Source organism: Balaenoptera borealis (assembly GCF_965194805.1).
Source record: "Balaenoptera borealis genome assembly, chromosome: 8".
In the NCBI taxonomy this organism is placed as follows: Eukaryota; Metazoa; Chordata; class Mammalia; order Artiodactyla; family Balaenopteridae; genus Balaenoptera; species Balaenoptera borealis.
In genome coordinates, this window is record NC_138865.1 from 89,065,103 (window position 1) to 89,081,538 (window position 16,436).

General features: G+C 52.4%; 1 protein-coding gene across 2 annotated transcripts in view; it reads right to left on the reverse strand.

Moving 5' to 3' along the window:
• Window positions 1-6: 6 nt before the first annotated feature.
• Window positions 7-16,436, reverse strand: part of CORO2A (coronin 2A) — a 56,768-nt gene continuing 40,338 nt past the window's right edge. Inside the window, exons 3-11 of one of the 2 annotated variants that reach the window (XM_082404072.1) lie at window positions 9,267-9,383; window positions 6,755-6,904; window positions 5,348-5,527; window positions 4,496-4,612; window positions 3,757-3,861; window positions 2,926-3,022; window positions 1,891-2,003; window positions 1,475-1,565; window positions 7-577 (exon numbers count right to left, since the gene is read on the reverse strand). In XM_082404072.1, coding sequence (XP_082260198.1) covers window positions 282-577; window positions 1,475-1,565; window positions 1,891-2,003; window positions 2,926-3,022; window positions 3,757-3,861; window positions 4,496-4,612; window positions 5,348-5,527; window positions 6,755-6,904; window positions 9,267-9,383 — 1,266 coding nt within the window. In that variant the 3' untranslated portion in view covers window positions 7-281. The remainder of the gene's footprint in view (window positions 578-1,474; window positions 1,566-1,890; window positions 2,004-2,925; window positions 3,023-3,756; window positions 3,862-4,495; window positions 4,613-5,347; window positions 5,528-6,754; window positions 6,905-9,266; window positions 9,384-16,436) is intronic. The other variant, XM_082404073.1, reaches the window with a different exon arrangement.

Here is a 16,436-nt window from a genome sequence, read left to right on the forward strand (position 1 = left end):
CAAATGTTGACTCGGAGCGCACAGAAAATCCTAGAGCGTCAGAAGTGGAAGGGACTTTACTACCTACCAAGTCAAACCCTCGGCATTTTACAGATTGTTCCCTACCACCTGTAAGTAAACCCACCATCTTGACACGCAGATGGTGCTCATGACATGTTTGTGAGTGAATCCAGCAAAGTGAGTTAAGGGGCTAGGCCAGGCCACACAGCTGGTTATTTTCCTCGCCTCTCACTTTCTCCGCCCCCCTCAGCTGCTCACAGCTGCTCCCTCCCCTGGCAGGCCTACCCCACCCTCGTTCGCACCTCGTTCTCTGTCTTTGGTGGGGGGCATTCGAAGATGTCAAAGCCATTTGTGAACCAAGTTTTCTTCTCCTCCAGTCTGTGTTCTGATGCCCACCGTGGCGCCCTCTCCTCCAGCAGGGAGAGGGGCCTCCGGCCATCTTCTGCAGCCAGCTTTTCTGTCTGGTTGAAGAGACGAGGCGAGGTGTGGGCCCTGGGCTTGGAGAGGGGTCTCTCTGGGGGCAGAGGCTGGGGGCTCAGCAGCTCGGAGCCAGGCCTAAGGGACATCAGGACTGGTCCTGGGAGGGAAGCAAAGGGCTGGGTGAGGACTGAGTGCCCCTGAGCAGGTGGGCATGGGGGGCACTGACACACGCAGACACACACAGAGCCACACGGAGACACAGAGATACACGTGACACGTGTGGGCGATATGGCCACATGCAGACAGGCACAAACCCACAGACCAGGGCAAGCAGAGTGCAAATACACACTTGTGTGATTATCTAAGCGAGGCTTGGTTTGTAGGGGCTGCCCCAGAATACCGCGGGCTCCTCACGCCTGCCCTGCGCTCTGCCGTCTACCAGTTCACGAATTCTCCCAACACCCCAAGAAGCAGGGGAGGCAGGCATCACGGCTACAGTGAGGAAACCGAGCCCAGAGAGGAGCGAGACTGTCTAAGGGTTACACATAAAAGGGAGGGGGCAGCAGGCAGCTCCGGGGGCCGCAGCAGGGGTGGGAGCACACACTGCCTCCCCCTGCGCAGGCCCTTACGTTGACAGGCCAGGGAGGGAGAGTCAGGGCAGGCAGGTGAACAGAAGGGCCCGGGTGGGGGCTGCTGCCTAGAGGGTTTCTGGGGTCAAAGAGTAATTGCAGAGGTGGCGGGGGGATGGGCAGGGGGCATCCAGCTGAGACTCTCCAGTCACTCTGCACAGCACAGAATTTAAAGGCGTTTTCCTTGGAGCAAAATCCCTTGATTCGGAGGGAGTTTCCTGAGTCACTTGGGACGAGCCCCTCCCTTCCTGGACCCATATGTGACCATCCTAACCACTGGGAACCGACTGTCAAGGACCAGTCCTCCGGGGTTACAGGTTATGGGAGGACACAAATACCAGCCAAACCCCTCTCAGCTACTTGGGGCCACTGGATGCTCCGTTGTCCCCCACATTCACCCGAGGCCTTTTCTCTGCCTTCCTCACCTTTATTCATCCCACTGAGCCACTCCTGGGCCGTCAGAGAGGGCTGGGCACCTGCCGTGGGCGGGTAGATGTCCTCTTGGTAGGATTCTGACTGCAGGAGAAGTCAGGACAGTGAGAGCGGGGACGGTGGGGGAGGGCCCTTAGAGATCCAGGGGTGCAGACTCCCCCCAACCCCTGTGAGTTGAGGAAACTGAGGCCCAGAGAGCAAAGGGATGTGCCCAAGGTCACAGAGCAACTCAAGAGCAGAGGTGGGAGGGACAGCGCGCTGACCACGAGAAAGGCTTCCCTTTGAGGAGGGGCCATCAGCCTCCCTGTTGCTCCCCCAGGGGCGTGGGCTCCAGGCTCCAGGTCCCAGGGTCCTTCTTCTCCAGGAGGGGCTCCCCCCCTCCCTCGGAGACGGCTCACACCACCCTTACCCGCCGGGGTACAATCATGGATATGGGCTCGATGAGGCTTTTGGTTGTAATCAGCTTGTAGAAGCGGAAGATCTCACAGGAGGACACGTCAAGACCTCTTTTTGGCATAACACCTGTGGGGAGATGACCAAGGAGGGCCAAGAGATTCCTCAGGGTGGGCTGGGGCCCCAGGGACCCAGGGTGAGTGGCAAAGCCAGGCTGCACACCTGGATGTGAACAGAGACCAGCCTCTTCCCATTATCCTTCCTTTAACAAACAGTCCTACATTGGACCAGGCCCCGAGCTGGGGAAATGGGGTTGAAATCCTCAGACTTTGTCCCCTACCTTCAAGGATTTTAGCTAAACTTTTACAGGAAGTGTGCTCTGCTCAAGGCCCTCCATCACCCTCCCCACACCTCCCAACACAGATGCTCTTAATAGAGCGATGCCAGCTTTCCTTTGATTAGTGTTAGCATGCTATCTTTCTCCATCTTCACTTGTTTTTTTTGGTCGCGCAGCGTGGTCTGCGGGATCTTAGTTTCCCGACCAGGGATTGAACCCGTGCCCCCTGCAGTGGAAGCACGGAGTCTTAACCACTGGACCGCCAGGGAAGTACCTCCATCTTTACTTTTAATCTAGCTGTGTCTTTATATATAAGTGGGTTTCCTGTAGAGGGCATATAGTTGCGTCCTGTTTTGTTTTGTTTTGTTTTGAATCCCTAAACACACTTAAAAAGTAGGGCCTCTCTTAGGTCAATGTCCCCCATCTCCTTGCTGCTGCTGTAACTGCTTAACTTTCAGCTAGAACACCTTCATCCTCTCCCCATGCTGTGCTCTGCTTCCCTTTTGGCTCCTCAAGTCTTGCCTCCTCCAGTAAGCCCTCCTGGACTTCTTCCTGCGTACTCTCAGAGAACCTCCCGCATACCTCAACTAGAGCTCCCATCGACTCAGAGCATTGACCCGCTGTCTCCCCTCCCCAGTGAGGGGCCCTCTAGGGCGAGGCCTGACTCATCCCTGTCTCCCCAGGCCCCAAGTGGCCTCAGTGTCCCACACTCACCGATCCCCTTCTGTGGGTTATAGGAGCGGTACTCGGTCAGGTAGTTCAGGTGAGGTTTGTCGGTGCTGACCTCATAGTAGCGAATGTTCCCGTCTCCCTGTGGAGGGGAGGGAACCACTCAGAGCCGGGCCCCATCAGCCCCCCACCTGGCCCCCACTGCCACACAGCAGAAACTTGGAGAGGACTGTGAGTGAAGAGCTGGCAGAGCCGCCTCTCACAACGGCAGACCAGAGGACTGGCACCAAGGCAGCAGGGCACCAAGGCACCTCATTTTAACACTTAGTCCCCCCAACCATGACCCAAAGCCCACACAGATGCCACCAAGGCAGAGGCTCTGGGAGCACAGGCCTGAACCCCACTCCCATCTGAGAGCCGCACACAAAGGTCAGAAGTGGGGTTCCTGAGACCATCCAGTGGGTCTTACCCCTAGGGCATTTCTGGTTGTCACTGTCATAATGACTGGGCGGGGAGGTGGGTGCTGCTCCTGGCATTGGTGGGTAGGGGCCAGGGATGCCAAATACAAGATAGTCTTACCCAGTGAAGACCTGCTCTGCCTCAAATTTGAAGGTGCCCCTGCAAGAAAAACTGACTGGTCCCTCCTTATCTGGACCCAGAACTGGGGAGGGACTAGCTCAGGGTGTCCGGCAAAGCCCTGGCCCCAGGTGTTCTTGTGGAGCCAGGAAGGTGGGAGAGGGGCGGGGCTCACCACAGGGGGAGAGTATCTAGCCACTCCTGCCTGTCCCTGCCCCTGCCCTGTACCCCAAGGGCCCCAGGCTGCGGTCTGGCCGCCAGTGGCACCAGGCAGCCACCTCCCTCCCGTGTCAGACTGACCTTCCCCACCACATAGAGCATGTTGGTGTCCGAGTCATAGAACGGAAACAGCACGCCTGAGGAGCCATCGAGGTCCTCCTCTGCGAGAGGCACAGAGAGGTCATCCTGCAAGGGAAGGGAGACCAGGAGGGCCAATGGGTCACTCATGGAGTGCACCTTGGTGGTGCTAAGATAAGAATTCCTGTCACAGGGCTGTGTGTGTGTGCATGTGTGTGTGTGTGTGTGTGTGTGTGTGTGTGTGTGAGAGAGAGAGAGAGAGAAAGAGAGACCACCTCCTTTTCCCTTGCTAGCATTTTACCTTTAACGAATGATTTCTCATACACATGATGTCACTCCAGCCCTCCACCTCCTGTTTTATATCTACTATAATGCAAGGAGATTCAGACAGAGAGGAAGCAATCTTTCGAACTCCAGCCAAGTGCTCCTTGAAATTAATACTACTTAGCCTGGTCTTCATCCCCATCCCCACCCCCACCCACCTTGAACAGGAAGCTCCTCTTGCCCACACACCTCCCTATTTCACTCTAAGGGCTTGCTCCAGCTGTTCCCTCCGCCTAGAAGGCCCTTTCCTTCTCCTGCCCTCCCCCCCACCCCCAAGTCCTGGTCCCAAACTCAGCCACCTCCCCTCCCCCACGCCGAGACTTCTCCTGGGTCCTGACCCCTCCCCTTCCTTGAACAACAAGATGCACAAGGTGTGGCGCTGGTGAGGGGCGCTGGTGGGGCTGCTCGGGAGACTCACCTGGTCCCACAGGGCCATCTGCCGGTTGTTCCATCGGGATGTGCCCGTGGACAGCAGCTTCTTCAGGTTCCCCAGAAATAGCACTTTGCTGGCCCGGTGCCCCTTATAGCTGGCTTCCTGGAGGGACATGTGTGGTCAGGGACACCCTGTCTTTGCTTACGCTGCTGCTCCACCTGGAATACCTTCTTTTCTCATCCCAGCTCTGCCTGGAGAATCCTTCCAGAGGCACCACCTCCAGGAAGCCTTCCTGGGTCTCTCCCATCCACATAAAGTCTCTCTCACTATTTTTGTTGAGAGTTCTTTTTCTGAGCTAGGACAGAGGCAAACTTCGGCCCAGCTCCATGTTTTTGCTAAAAGATTATTATTGAGCATCCACTATATGCAAGGCATGGGGCTGGGTGGCCACTGTCACCTGGGATATCTCATTTAACCCTCCCAGAGGAAGAACTAATGGCCCATTGTTGCAGATGAGAAAACAGACACTCAAGAGAGCAGAAAGTGCTTGTCTAAGGTCACACAGTGGATAACAGTGGGGCCCTGAGGTTTCTTGACCCCATGTCATGCCTCCTGACAGAGGCGAGGCACAATGACAAGCTTTGGAGTTAGACCAGGTTCCAGTCCCAGCTTTCAATGTGAGCAAGTCCCTTAGCCTCTCTTCAGCCTCAGTTTTCTCATCTGAAAAATGGGTATGACATACTCTACACCCCCCAACAGATGGGGATAAACACGCGTGAAGGCTTGGCCAGAACATTAACATCATTACTGCCCTGTTCTCAGACCTCCCCCCTCCTGCCATGCCCACTCCACTCCTCGCTCCTCTGACCCCAAGCCAGACCCCAGCCCAGCACTGACCTGGAGGACAGCCCCTGCTCGGGGATCGACAACCCGAATCTTGCGGTCTTTACAGGCAGTGGCCAGCAGGCTGCCGTTGGTGTTGAAGGACATGGAGAGGATCACGTCTTGGTGACAGCTAATTGTCTTCACGGGGCTCATGATTACAGCCTCCTTTGTATCCAGGTTCCAGACCATCACCTGCATGGCAGAGAGCCGGCTCTGAGCACAGTGCATCCCCCCCCAGCCCCGCCCTGGCCTCCACAGTCACGCGCCAGCCAGGCTGCAGTGAAACACGGTATCCCCGGGAGGGAAGCCACAGATGGCAGTTTGGCCAAGAGGCCTCGGTTGGGAGGATGGGTCTGCCGGCTGAAGCTGCCACGTGGCAGGAGGGGGAAGTGGGGAGTCAGGCTGTCTGGCAGTGAAAAGAAAACACCATCTGCTTGGAGCAATGAAACATCCATGCTGTGAGGACCCCAGGGGACCAGATAGTCCAGGGGGTTTCAAACAGTCATTAGCAACAGTTTCTACCACACAGATAACAAGGGCTGCCATGTTTAGCTACACAGGCTGTGCACTGCACAGCTCCAGGGCAACCCATTCCCGTAGTCTATAATGCGAATAGTGCCCCCTGGAGTTGTGTACAGATAAACTGTACAACCATAAGCAGTAGCACACCCTACATAAACAGATAATAGAGCACTTCTGATCAGAACAGGGTAAAGGCCTCTCAACCACTCCCATCCCACATCAACCCCATTTGTGTGCAGACTGAGAAACTGAGGCCCAGAGAAGACAAGGGACTTTCCCAGGTCATACTGCAAGTCAGAGACGGAGTGGGAATAGAATCTAGGTCTTCTCTACTGTGAATTTTCCCAATCCACAGGGCCCACAGCTTGCTAGCTTGGAAGTCAATGGAGCAGGGGGAGGCATCTCTGGGCAGGGTCCAGCCCAAACCCTCCAGGAAGACTAATGGATTGAATACTGTCTCCACCCACCCCGCCCCCCCCACCAAACTCATATCTACGTGGAACCTCAGAATGTGACCTTATTTGGAAACAGGGTCTTTGCAGGTGTAATGCATTACAATGAGGTCATACTGGATTTGGGTGGGCCCTACATGCAATGACTGGTGTCCTTGTACGAAGAGGAGGGGACGTATAGATACACAGAGAAGACGGCAGATGACAGAGGCGGACTGGAGTGATGCAGCTACAAACCAAGGAATGCTTGGAGCCACTAGAAGCTAGAAGAGGCACAGAAGGACTTTTCCCTAGAGACTTTGGAGAAAGCATGGCTCTCTCTCCTAACACCTTGATTTTGGATTTCTGGCCTCCAGAACTATGTGAGAATACATTTCTGTTGTCTTAACCCACCAAGTTTGGTCATATGTCAGGGTAGCCCTAGGAAACTAATACACAGACCCACCTTGTAGTCATAGCCGGAGCTGAAGAGGATACTGGCAGCTGTGGGGTGCCACTCCACCAGGCCCACTCTGCGGGCGTGGCCCACCAGCTCCTTCTTGAAGGCTGTGAGGTTCTTTGCCAGCAGCTGCTTGGGAATGTCCCAGATTTTAATCTGTCAGGGAAGACACGGCCCAAGGGAAGGGTTAGCCGGGGTCACCTTGGCCGCCCACGACCCTGAGCCACAGAACTGGCAGTGCTCAGCAGACAGTCCGGGGGAGCTCTCTCTGTATCTACCTCTCACTCAATGGAGAGGCAGCTGGGGCCCCTCAGAGAGACAGGCGCTTTGCCAAGGTCCTCCAGCCCAAGCAGGGTCTGGAGATGAGCCTAGGCCTCTGGTAATCTTTGCCATTCTTAGCGACCTGAGGCAGTGGGTGAGTGGATGGGCCACAGGCCTGATTCCCAGGCTGGATGTCAGAGCAAACCTGCCTCTCAGCCTAGAATACCCCTCAAAGTACAGTGCTCTACCCCCTCCTGGTCCCAAAGGCTCAGGGTAGAGCTTCAGACGCCAGGAGGAAGGGTTTATGCTATCTCCTCAGGGAGCTAGGAAGCCAGCGCAGTCTCTGGAGCAGGACAGGGCACGGACAACCCCCAACCCCTTCCGTTATAGGGGTCCCCTTGGATGGCCCGGAAGACTAAAGGCCAGAAGGCAGGGTTGGATGGGGTCACAGGCCTGTATTCCACAGTGAGGGCCTGGGAGGAGGGGCTGGGGATTCCTTCCAGAGCAGTGTTGTTGAGGATGGAAAGGGCTTACATGGTAGGAAGTCATCTCCCCATCACAGAGGCATACACATGGAGGAACAGAGGATGACAGAGGGCGACAGAGCCCAGGCTGGTGTTGACTTAACGTCCCTTATTGTCCTGCAGGGCTCTCAGGCCCCTATGTGGTTGTATGTCCTCTTTCTCTTAGGATATATGGGCTTTCAGGTAGACTTTGCTTTTAATTCAGCATGTATTTCCTGGTCATCTTGGATTTCAAACCAGAAAGCCAGCCTCACAATCGTGCCAGGCTCCAGAAAGATGGAGTCTGGTCAGGGCTGTTACCAAACAGAACTGGACCTGGCTGGAGGACAGACTCTGGGCAGGCCTGTTTGGTAGAAAAAGACACCATCCCTCAGAGCTAGAGGGTCATCTCGGCCACTCCCAATAGTTGTGTCCACTCCTCCTGCCCCCGAGGCAACTGGGAAGGGACGGGTGATGAGGCTAGCTAGGAATTTAATAAAGACCTTGAAGGGAGCCTTCAAAGCAAGCCTGAAAGGGCAGGTATTCCAGGAGTGAACACAGAGTCAGATACTTGATATCCTGTCAGAAGCCTTACACTCATTTGAGACAAGGTCAGTTCTCACAGGGCCCGGCTGTCCCTTTGGTGAAGCCACGTCGGCAGACACTGTCCTTTATGCTCCTCAGCAACCCTTATATGGAAAATGACACAAGTCCTCTTATAATTTTCTACCTGCTTCTCTCTATGAACGGGTCTGTTTCCTTTGATCAGACAGTGAGGCTATGTCCTTTTTTTTTTGCCTTGGCCGCCAGGCAGCTCCAAGCTAAGCCTGGAATTCAACAGCTGCAACCCTCCAGAGTTAAATTCCTCCATCTGTGGCTGCTGCTCTTTAGGGAAGTGGAACAGCTCAGTGGAAAAAGATCGGGCTCTGGAATCAGGCCTTAGTTGGAACCCTGGCTCTGCCTCCACAAACTGTGTGACCTTGGGCAAACTGCCACACTTCTCAGATCCTCAGCTTTTGCATCAGAAAACCATCCTACCTTGTGGGGTTGCTGGGAAGACTGAGTGAAATGATATGTGTAATGAGAGTCAGGGACACAGTGGGCTCACAATAAAGGGTAACTATGACTCTCATCCTTATTTCAATCATCTGATCATATCTGTGTCTTTTGTTTTAAGCCATACGCGCTGAGTTTTAGAAGTAGGCAGAGAATATGTTATAAATAACACCAAACATTGTGGAGTCAGGGACTACGATCCTGGTACAGAACAGGGGCTCAAAAAGTTGGTAGGACTGAAGCTTTTGGGATGGTTTTGGTGTTCACATTCATTTAATGCTCCCACTCTTATCCTTTTAAATCTTCCCTCCCCACTGTCTATGAGATTATGTGGCACAATATTTTCGGGCCACAGTAAAAATGCCCTTCACAGCATTTTATAGTTCCCCCAAAAGACGGGCTTTCCCACTGGGAAATGAATCTCATTGGATTTTCATTAGACGGTTGGGAGCTATTATGCTCATTTTATAGATGGGGGAACTGAGACCCATAGAGAGGAGGGGTGGTACCCCAAGTCCCACAGAGCCCAGAGCTTCTCCTCCTCAATCTAACTTACCCCCTCCGCACACAGTGACCTCACCTCGTGAAGGATGAAGGAGTCAGGAACGTCAGAGCTGAGTCCAGATACCATTCTGTCTCCCTCTGCCCCAGTCCCACTCCTCTCGGGAAAGGAAACCGCCTCACGCACTGACACTCACCGTGGCATCTTCAGAACAGGAGGCGATCTCAAAATCATTGAAAGGGTTCCATTTGACGTCTAAGACGTTCCCTCTGTGCCCGCAGACCCTTGGGTAGTGGGGGTCCAACTTTCCCGTCTGTAAAACAGTACCCAGGAAGGTTGGGGAGGGAGGGGGCTAATTCCACTTTAGCACCTGGAGGGTCCCTCGGGCAGCCAGCAATCACCGAGTAGACAAGAAAACGTACGGGACAGAACTGGGAGTGAATCTAGGACTTACCACTAACCCCTGTGTGATCCTGGGGGAGTCACGGCACTTCCCTGAGCCTCAGTGTCTTCCTCAGTAAAATAGAGGCGATGGTAGGTATTTCAGATCATTCGTGTGAGGATCATAGGAGATGAGGTGTGGGAAGGGTCTAGCACAGTGCCTAGCACATGGTAGGTGTTCAGTAAAAGGATGTTTCCCTTCGTATACTGCTGGCGGGAATGCAGAAATGGTGCAGCCACTGTGGAAAATAGTCTGGCAGCTCCTCAAAAGGTTACACAGAGTTAGTATATGACCCCGTAATTCTACTTCTAGGGACAGCCCCAAGAGAAATAAAAACATAGGTCTACAAAAAGACTTGTACACCAATGTTCACAGCAGCATTATTCATAATAGCCAAAAGGTGGAAACAATCCAGATGTCCATCAATGGATAAATGGATATCTGAAATGTAGTATATTCACACAATGAAATATTATTCAGCCAAAAAAGGGAATGAAGTACTGACACATGCTTTGACGTGGATGAACCTTGAAAACATCATGCTAAGTGGAAGAAGCCAGACATAAAAAGCCACATACTGCATGATTCCACTAGATGATGTACCGGATGTGGTTTCACTGCTTGAGCAAATGAACACATCCCCTGGTACCTGGAATTCAGAACCCTGAATAATGATATGAAAAAAAAAAAATCCAGAATAGGGGGAATTCCCTGGCGGTCCAGTGGTTAGGACTCAGCGCTTTCACTGCCGAGGGCCTGGGTTCAATCCCTGGCTAGGGAACTAAGATCCTGCATGCCATGCAGTGGGGGGACGGGGGTGGGCAGTGGGATCCGGAATAGGTAAATCCATAAAGACTGAAAGCAGATTAGTGGTTGCCTAGGGCTGGGGGGAGGGGGCAATGGGGAGTGACTGGTAATGGGTGTGGGGTTTCTGGGGGTGATAAAATTATTTTCAAATTAGTGGTGATGGTTACACAACCACGTGAATATCTAAAACTCATTGAATTGTACACTTACGTGGTGAATTTTATGGTATGTGAGTTATACTTCAATTAAAAAGAAAGAGCATTTCCTTCCCTTCCCCTCCTTCCTGCTGAGAATTCCCGTCTAGGTGCTAGGAGGACACACAGCTTTCACAGCCCAAGCTACATAGCGCTGAAGCTGAGATTTCCCGGGCCATGGGACAACTACACCAGTTCATCCATAGAAACCAGCAGCTGGCAGGGACCAACACACTCATTTTACACACCACACTGCATGGCCCTGGCAGTACAGGGACCAGGACCAGGCCCTCTGCCTGCCAATGCAAGGATCCACTAGCCAGCCTCAGGTTCTAGAGCCCACCCACCGGAAGGCTCCACTTTTATATCTAAGTGAGGGAGAAACTGGAGAAGAAAACTGGCCAACACCCACCCATTCACCCCATCTTTACGAGGAACCTAGGGGACGGGCCCTGTGCGAGGTGCTGGGTGAACATAAGACATAGTACTTGACTTCACAGAACTAACTGTCTCAGGATATTTAAAAATTAATTTTGAAGAACAGAGTGAGCTCAGGGAATACCCACGGTCTCTCCTTCCCTCACCTCCCCAACTCTGCAGAGACCACTGCACTCTTGTGGGACGTCCTGAGACCGTGCCCAAGGGAGACGAAGCAAAGACCAGTGATGGTCCCTGGCCTTGCTTATTAGGGCAGCAAAGCAGGGAGCTGCTGTGAGAACAGACACAGGACGCCCCTGTTCACCCCTGGCAAACTAGGGGACAGACAACCGAGACTCTGGTTCACGGCGGTTTTATGCATGCATCTTAGTAGCTCTGCAAACAGGCTGTGGTCCCGGGCTCCCCTTCAGAAGTACTCTGCCCAATTCCGATCTTGCCCCTCAGGGAAGGGTCTCAGAAACCTCACCCTAGACTGGATCCCTTCCTGGAGGGGGAACGCTATAAAGCACATTATTTGACAAACTGGAATGTGAATGGTAGATTAAAGTATTGTTGCAACGTTAAACTGAGTGAATTTGGCAATGTACTGCAGTTACGTAAGAGAATATTCCTATTTTTAGGAAACACACAAGTATTTAGGGATAAAGAGCAAAGATGTACGTAACTTACCCTCAAAGGGTTCAGGAAAAAAAATACTTTCACATACACATTCAGAGAGAGAGAGAGAGAGAAAATAAAGGAAAGACTTTGGACTTGTGTCATTTGATAATGATGTGTGAGGAGGTGAGCGAAAGTTCCATTTCTTTCAGATGGGTCTGGCTCCTCCATGGATAGAGAAAATGAGCCCCTGGGCAGGGAAGAGAGCCTCAGTACATTGTCTGCCTCAGACCTGGAAGTGCCTGAGAGCCATGCCTGGCTCTGATGGGTGCTCCTCCCAGGCCTCTAAGAGCAGAGGCCCCAGCCCCACACAGCTTCTCTTCCTTCTCAGCAAGCAAGGGATGGCTGGTGCTCCCCAGAGGTTGGCAGGCTCTGTGCCTAAAAGGGTTTGTGTGGAGGACTGACATTAACAGACATTAGCCAGTCTGATGGGCTATTGACCGGGCTGCTAAAAGCCTTGTCAGGGCAGGGACATTTATAATTAGGAGGCCACTGCTGCCTTTCAGCCCATTAGGCCAGCAGTCAGCCAGGGACAGGCCTCTGATTTACGGGGGTGCAGGCTCTAAATCAGAGGAGATACACCTGCCCTCCTTGTAGACCCCAGGCAGCTGCTCAGCCTGGAGAGACGCCACCTCCGAGTCTCTGAGGGGCCGCCCTGGGGCAGACGGAGTAGATGGGACTGTAGGACCCATAAGGCAGAGCCAGGTGGGTGGGGGACCTCAGTTGCCAGGATGGGAGAGGATGTAGGGCTATTGTTGTGACCTCTAGGGCTCACAGGGAGCCGGCTGTCCCCAGAACAGCATGAGTCATGGCCTCGGGAGACCCTCCCCACAGCCCAGGTGGACATGGGAGGCAGAAGTAGGCTGCACAGTGTAGAAGAGGTTAGGCAGGCAGGCTGATCTGGCTTCCTGGGTGTGAATCCCTGCTACAGCACTTATTGCTGTGTGACCTGGGGCAAGTGACCTCAGCTCTCTGTGCCTCAGTTTCTTCATCTACCAAATGGCAACAGTAGTAGAATCTCATAGGGTGGGTATGAGGATTAAATGAGTTCATACACATAAAGTGCTTAAGATTCTGCCTTGGGAATCCCTGGTGGTCCAGTGGTTAGGACTCAGCGCTTTCACTGCTGGGGCCTGGGTTCGATCCCTGGTCGGGGAACTAAGATGAGCAAGCCACGCAGCACGGCCAAATGAAAAAAAGAAAGAAAGAAAAAAAAAGAAAAAGACTCTGCCTGTACATGGTAAGCTCTCAGGAAATTCACCAGTTTAAGTTCATCAGAACTCACACATTTATTAATTGTGATAATAATTAATCACAATTACCCAGTTTTATTGTTGCTCAGTATGTTTCAGAGGGGCCCAGGGGTGTACTTAGTGTGAGGCCAAGCTTCCATCGGGGGCTCCTACCACTTCCTACACAACTGATGGGCAATGGCTCCAGGGGGGCCCTCAGTGAATAAATTTATGTCTTGATGGTATTCCCACTGATGGACTCAAGCGCATTATCACATCTATAAGGAAGAGGTTTGCAAGTATTTTCTTCAGGAATCATAATTTAGGGAGTCATTTATGTGCCAGGCCCTGTGCTAGGGGCTCTGCTAATATTATTTACCTCCAACCACCCCAGGAAGTAGTGCAAAAATCCCCATTGATAATGCAGAAGCTGGGGATCAGAAGGGTTGACAATCAGAGCCACTCCATCCACGGCAGAACGATGAGAACTGGGAAAGCTTCCTCTCACTCTTGGTCTGCCTCTTGCTATCCTCACGCCATAGTTATCATCAGCATCATGCAGGCCTTTCACTGAGGACCTACTATGTGCCAGGTCCTATGCTGCGTGCAAGTGGTGGCAAAAGATGAATTACTCATGGTCCACGCCCTGCAGGAGCCTCCAATCTGTGGAGGTGACAGGATGTAGTGTACTCAGGGCTCACAGAGAGAAGCAGAAGCAGAAGAAAGGCCCGGGGTGGGGGGATTAATCAAAGAAGCCTTCCTGGAGGAGGAGGCCTTTCAATTGGGCCTTAAAGAAAGGGAGACTTTGACCAGGCTAGGGTGAAGGGGAGGCATTTCAAGTCAGAAAGGCTGGGCCTTAGGTAGGTTTTAAGCAGAGAGGATCCTAAAGCAGACAGCAGGGAAGGTAGACTGATGGGTAGGACAGTAGAGGAGGTCAGAGAAGAGGGGAGAGGCTGTGGGCATGGAGACAGTCACCCTGCACAGAGACAGATGCCCATGGAAAGATGGACAAGTGGACAGATGAGTCATGTCCTAACTAGAGGGGGTGAGACTTAGCCAGAGGGCTCCCCAGAAGAGAGAGTTGAGCAGGGGAAAGATGACAGGAGCGTTCCCTAATCCTGAGAACACACGAGCTGCTAAAATGCAAATCATGTTCCCAGGAACGTTTAGGGCAGAGCGTCATTCATCAGCCCTCCCTACACATACACAGATGAGCATGGGGAATGTTCACCACAGAACCGCACACCCAGGGCTGGAAATGGTGAACCGCAGAGGCTATCTGGTAACCCTCCTTGGTTACCTCCAGAGATGGGGAGCTCACTTCTTCCCTAGCTGGTTTATTCCACTTTTAGACCTTGCTGAACTGTGAGAAAGCGTTTCTTACTCGGAGCCTGGTGTAGCCTCCCTGTGGCCCTCCCTGCTCCCCTCACTCTCCATTTCTGGTTCTAGCTCTGTCTTTTGGGACCACATAGATACCTCCACTCCCATCCCACTCCCCCAGTCCCAGGCCAGCTCCTTGATATTTGAAGGCAGAGGACCCATTCCTTGAACATGTTCTTTTCCAGGCTTAAGAGACCCCTAGAACTGGAAGAGACTTCCCCCCCAAATAAAAAAGTAAAATAGACTAGCCCACACCCTGCATTTCTAGAAGGGGAACCTGAGTGTGGAGGGGACAGGTGTATGCTGTGGAAGGCTCTAAGGTTCAAAACATCAGCTGGGATGGGGATGAAGGATTTTGATGAGAAAGGCAGGAATTTGTGTGCAGGCAATGGGGGGTCCTGGGAGGTGTTTAGGCAAGGGAGTGACATGGTCTGACACAGGCTTAAGAAGGGTCCAGCTGGCCTCTAAGAGCGCAGCAGTGAAGTGCTCCCCTCCCCCCTGCTCCCAGGCACCTGTTCGCCATGTGTCCATTTGGCCCCTCAGGCCCATGCCCGACTCTGGCCTGGTCCACTCCCAGTGATGCTGCAGGGCCCACCCCCAGGGCTCTGCCTGCTTTTGCTGGCATTCCTCCCGACCTCCACACCTCACAGCAAAGTCCACCTCTCACTCTGATGGGGTGGGTCTGCTGTAGGCCGGGCGCCAGGGTCCAGAGCCCAACCTGGCATGTCCCCAGGCTCAGGGCGGGCCTGTCCCCAGACCTTCCCACTGTGCCTTTGTTCCCAGAGCACAGCCCTTGGTTGCCTAGGCTGCAAGAGCCACCCTGCAACGGGCTCACCCTGGGTCACAGCGTGCAAGAGGAAGGGACTGCGAAGTCACTCCCCTCGGGACACCTGACACCACCTGGGACAGCCTGGTCCTTCTGAGAATAACTTCTGGGACATGGTGGTGAGGCCAGGCGCCTTCCAATCCTACGCTCCAATAAAGAATTAGCTAGCTTGTCTCTTCCTTCCTTCCTTTACTAACACTCTCTGTGCCCGGATGGGACTTAATCCCTGGTAACTGACAAGGAGCCAATGTAAACCAGAGGTAAACCTCAGGAGTGCAGGTCAGCTGAATGAGAGTGGGGCCCAAGACCATGCCCAGGTCTGGGTCCTCACCCTTCCTGCTCAGGGTCCTTCAGGCAGTCAGCTCCCTGAGCCTCAGCATTCTCATCTGTATGATGGGGCAATACTTCCTAGAAAATGGGCTAATAAAGGCACAGCATAAGCCCTGTCCCCGCTGACTACATGAAAAAGGGCCGGCAGGCCTATCTGCCCAGGTAGGCACTGCACAATGGGACCAGCATGTGTGTCCTTTCCCTCTCTCAGCCTCTCCCCTCTGTTCCGTCACACTGGATGTGGTTACTTAAGAAAATGCCAACCAAATGCAATGCGTGGACCTTTCTTGATCCTGATTCAAACAAACCAGGTGCAAAGAGGCATTTATGAGGCAATCAAAGGCATTTTTACATAACAGGCAATCGGTTGGCACAGGAGATATTGTTGATGCTGTGATCCTAGCATTGTGGATATGTCAGAAAATGTTACTATTTTTTAGAATTGCAAACTGAACTTTGTGGGGGTATAATGACAAACTGTCCAGGATTTGCTTTAAAAAAAAACTTCAGAGGGGACTTCCCTGATGGTCCAGTGGTTAAGACTTCGCCTTTCAATGCAGGGGGTGCGGGTCTGATCCCTGGTCGGGGAGCTGAGATCCCACATGCCTCGCGGCCAAAAAAACCAAAACATAAAACAGAAGCACTATTGTAACAAATTCAATAAGGACTTTAAAAATGGTCCACATCAAAAAAAAAAATCTTAAAAAACAAACAAACAAAACTTCAGGGGAAAAAAGGGGATGGATGAAGCAAGAGTGGCAAAGTCTTCAAGATTCTAGAATCTGAGTATGAAGAGTTCATTATATTGTTTTTAACCTACCTTTGGGTTTGAAAGTTTTTCCTAATGATAAAAAAGAACTAGAATAGTGCCTAGCTGCTGAAAATGTAGTTTGTAAACCAGCAGCATTGGCATCACCTGGGAATAGAGATGCCAGATTTAGCAAATAAAAATAGAGGCTACCTAGTAAAATTTGAATTTCAGATAAACAGCAAAGAACTTTTTAGGAGAAGTATGTTCCATGTAATATTTTGCTTATGCTATAAAATTATTTGTGAAAAT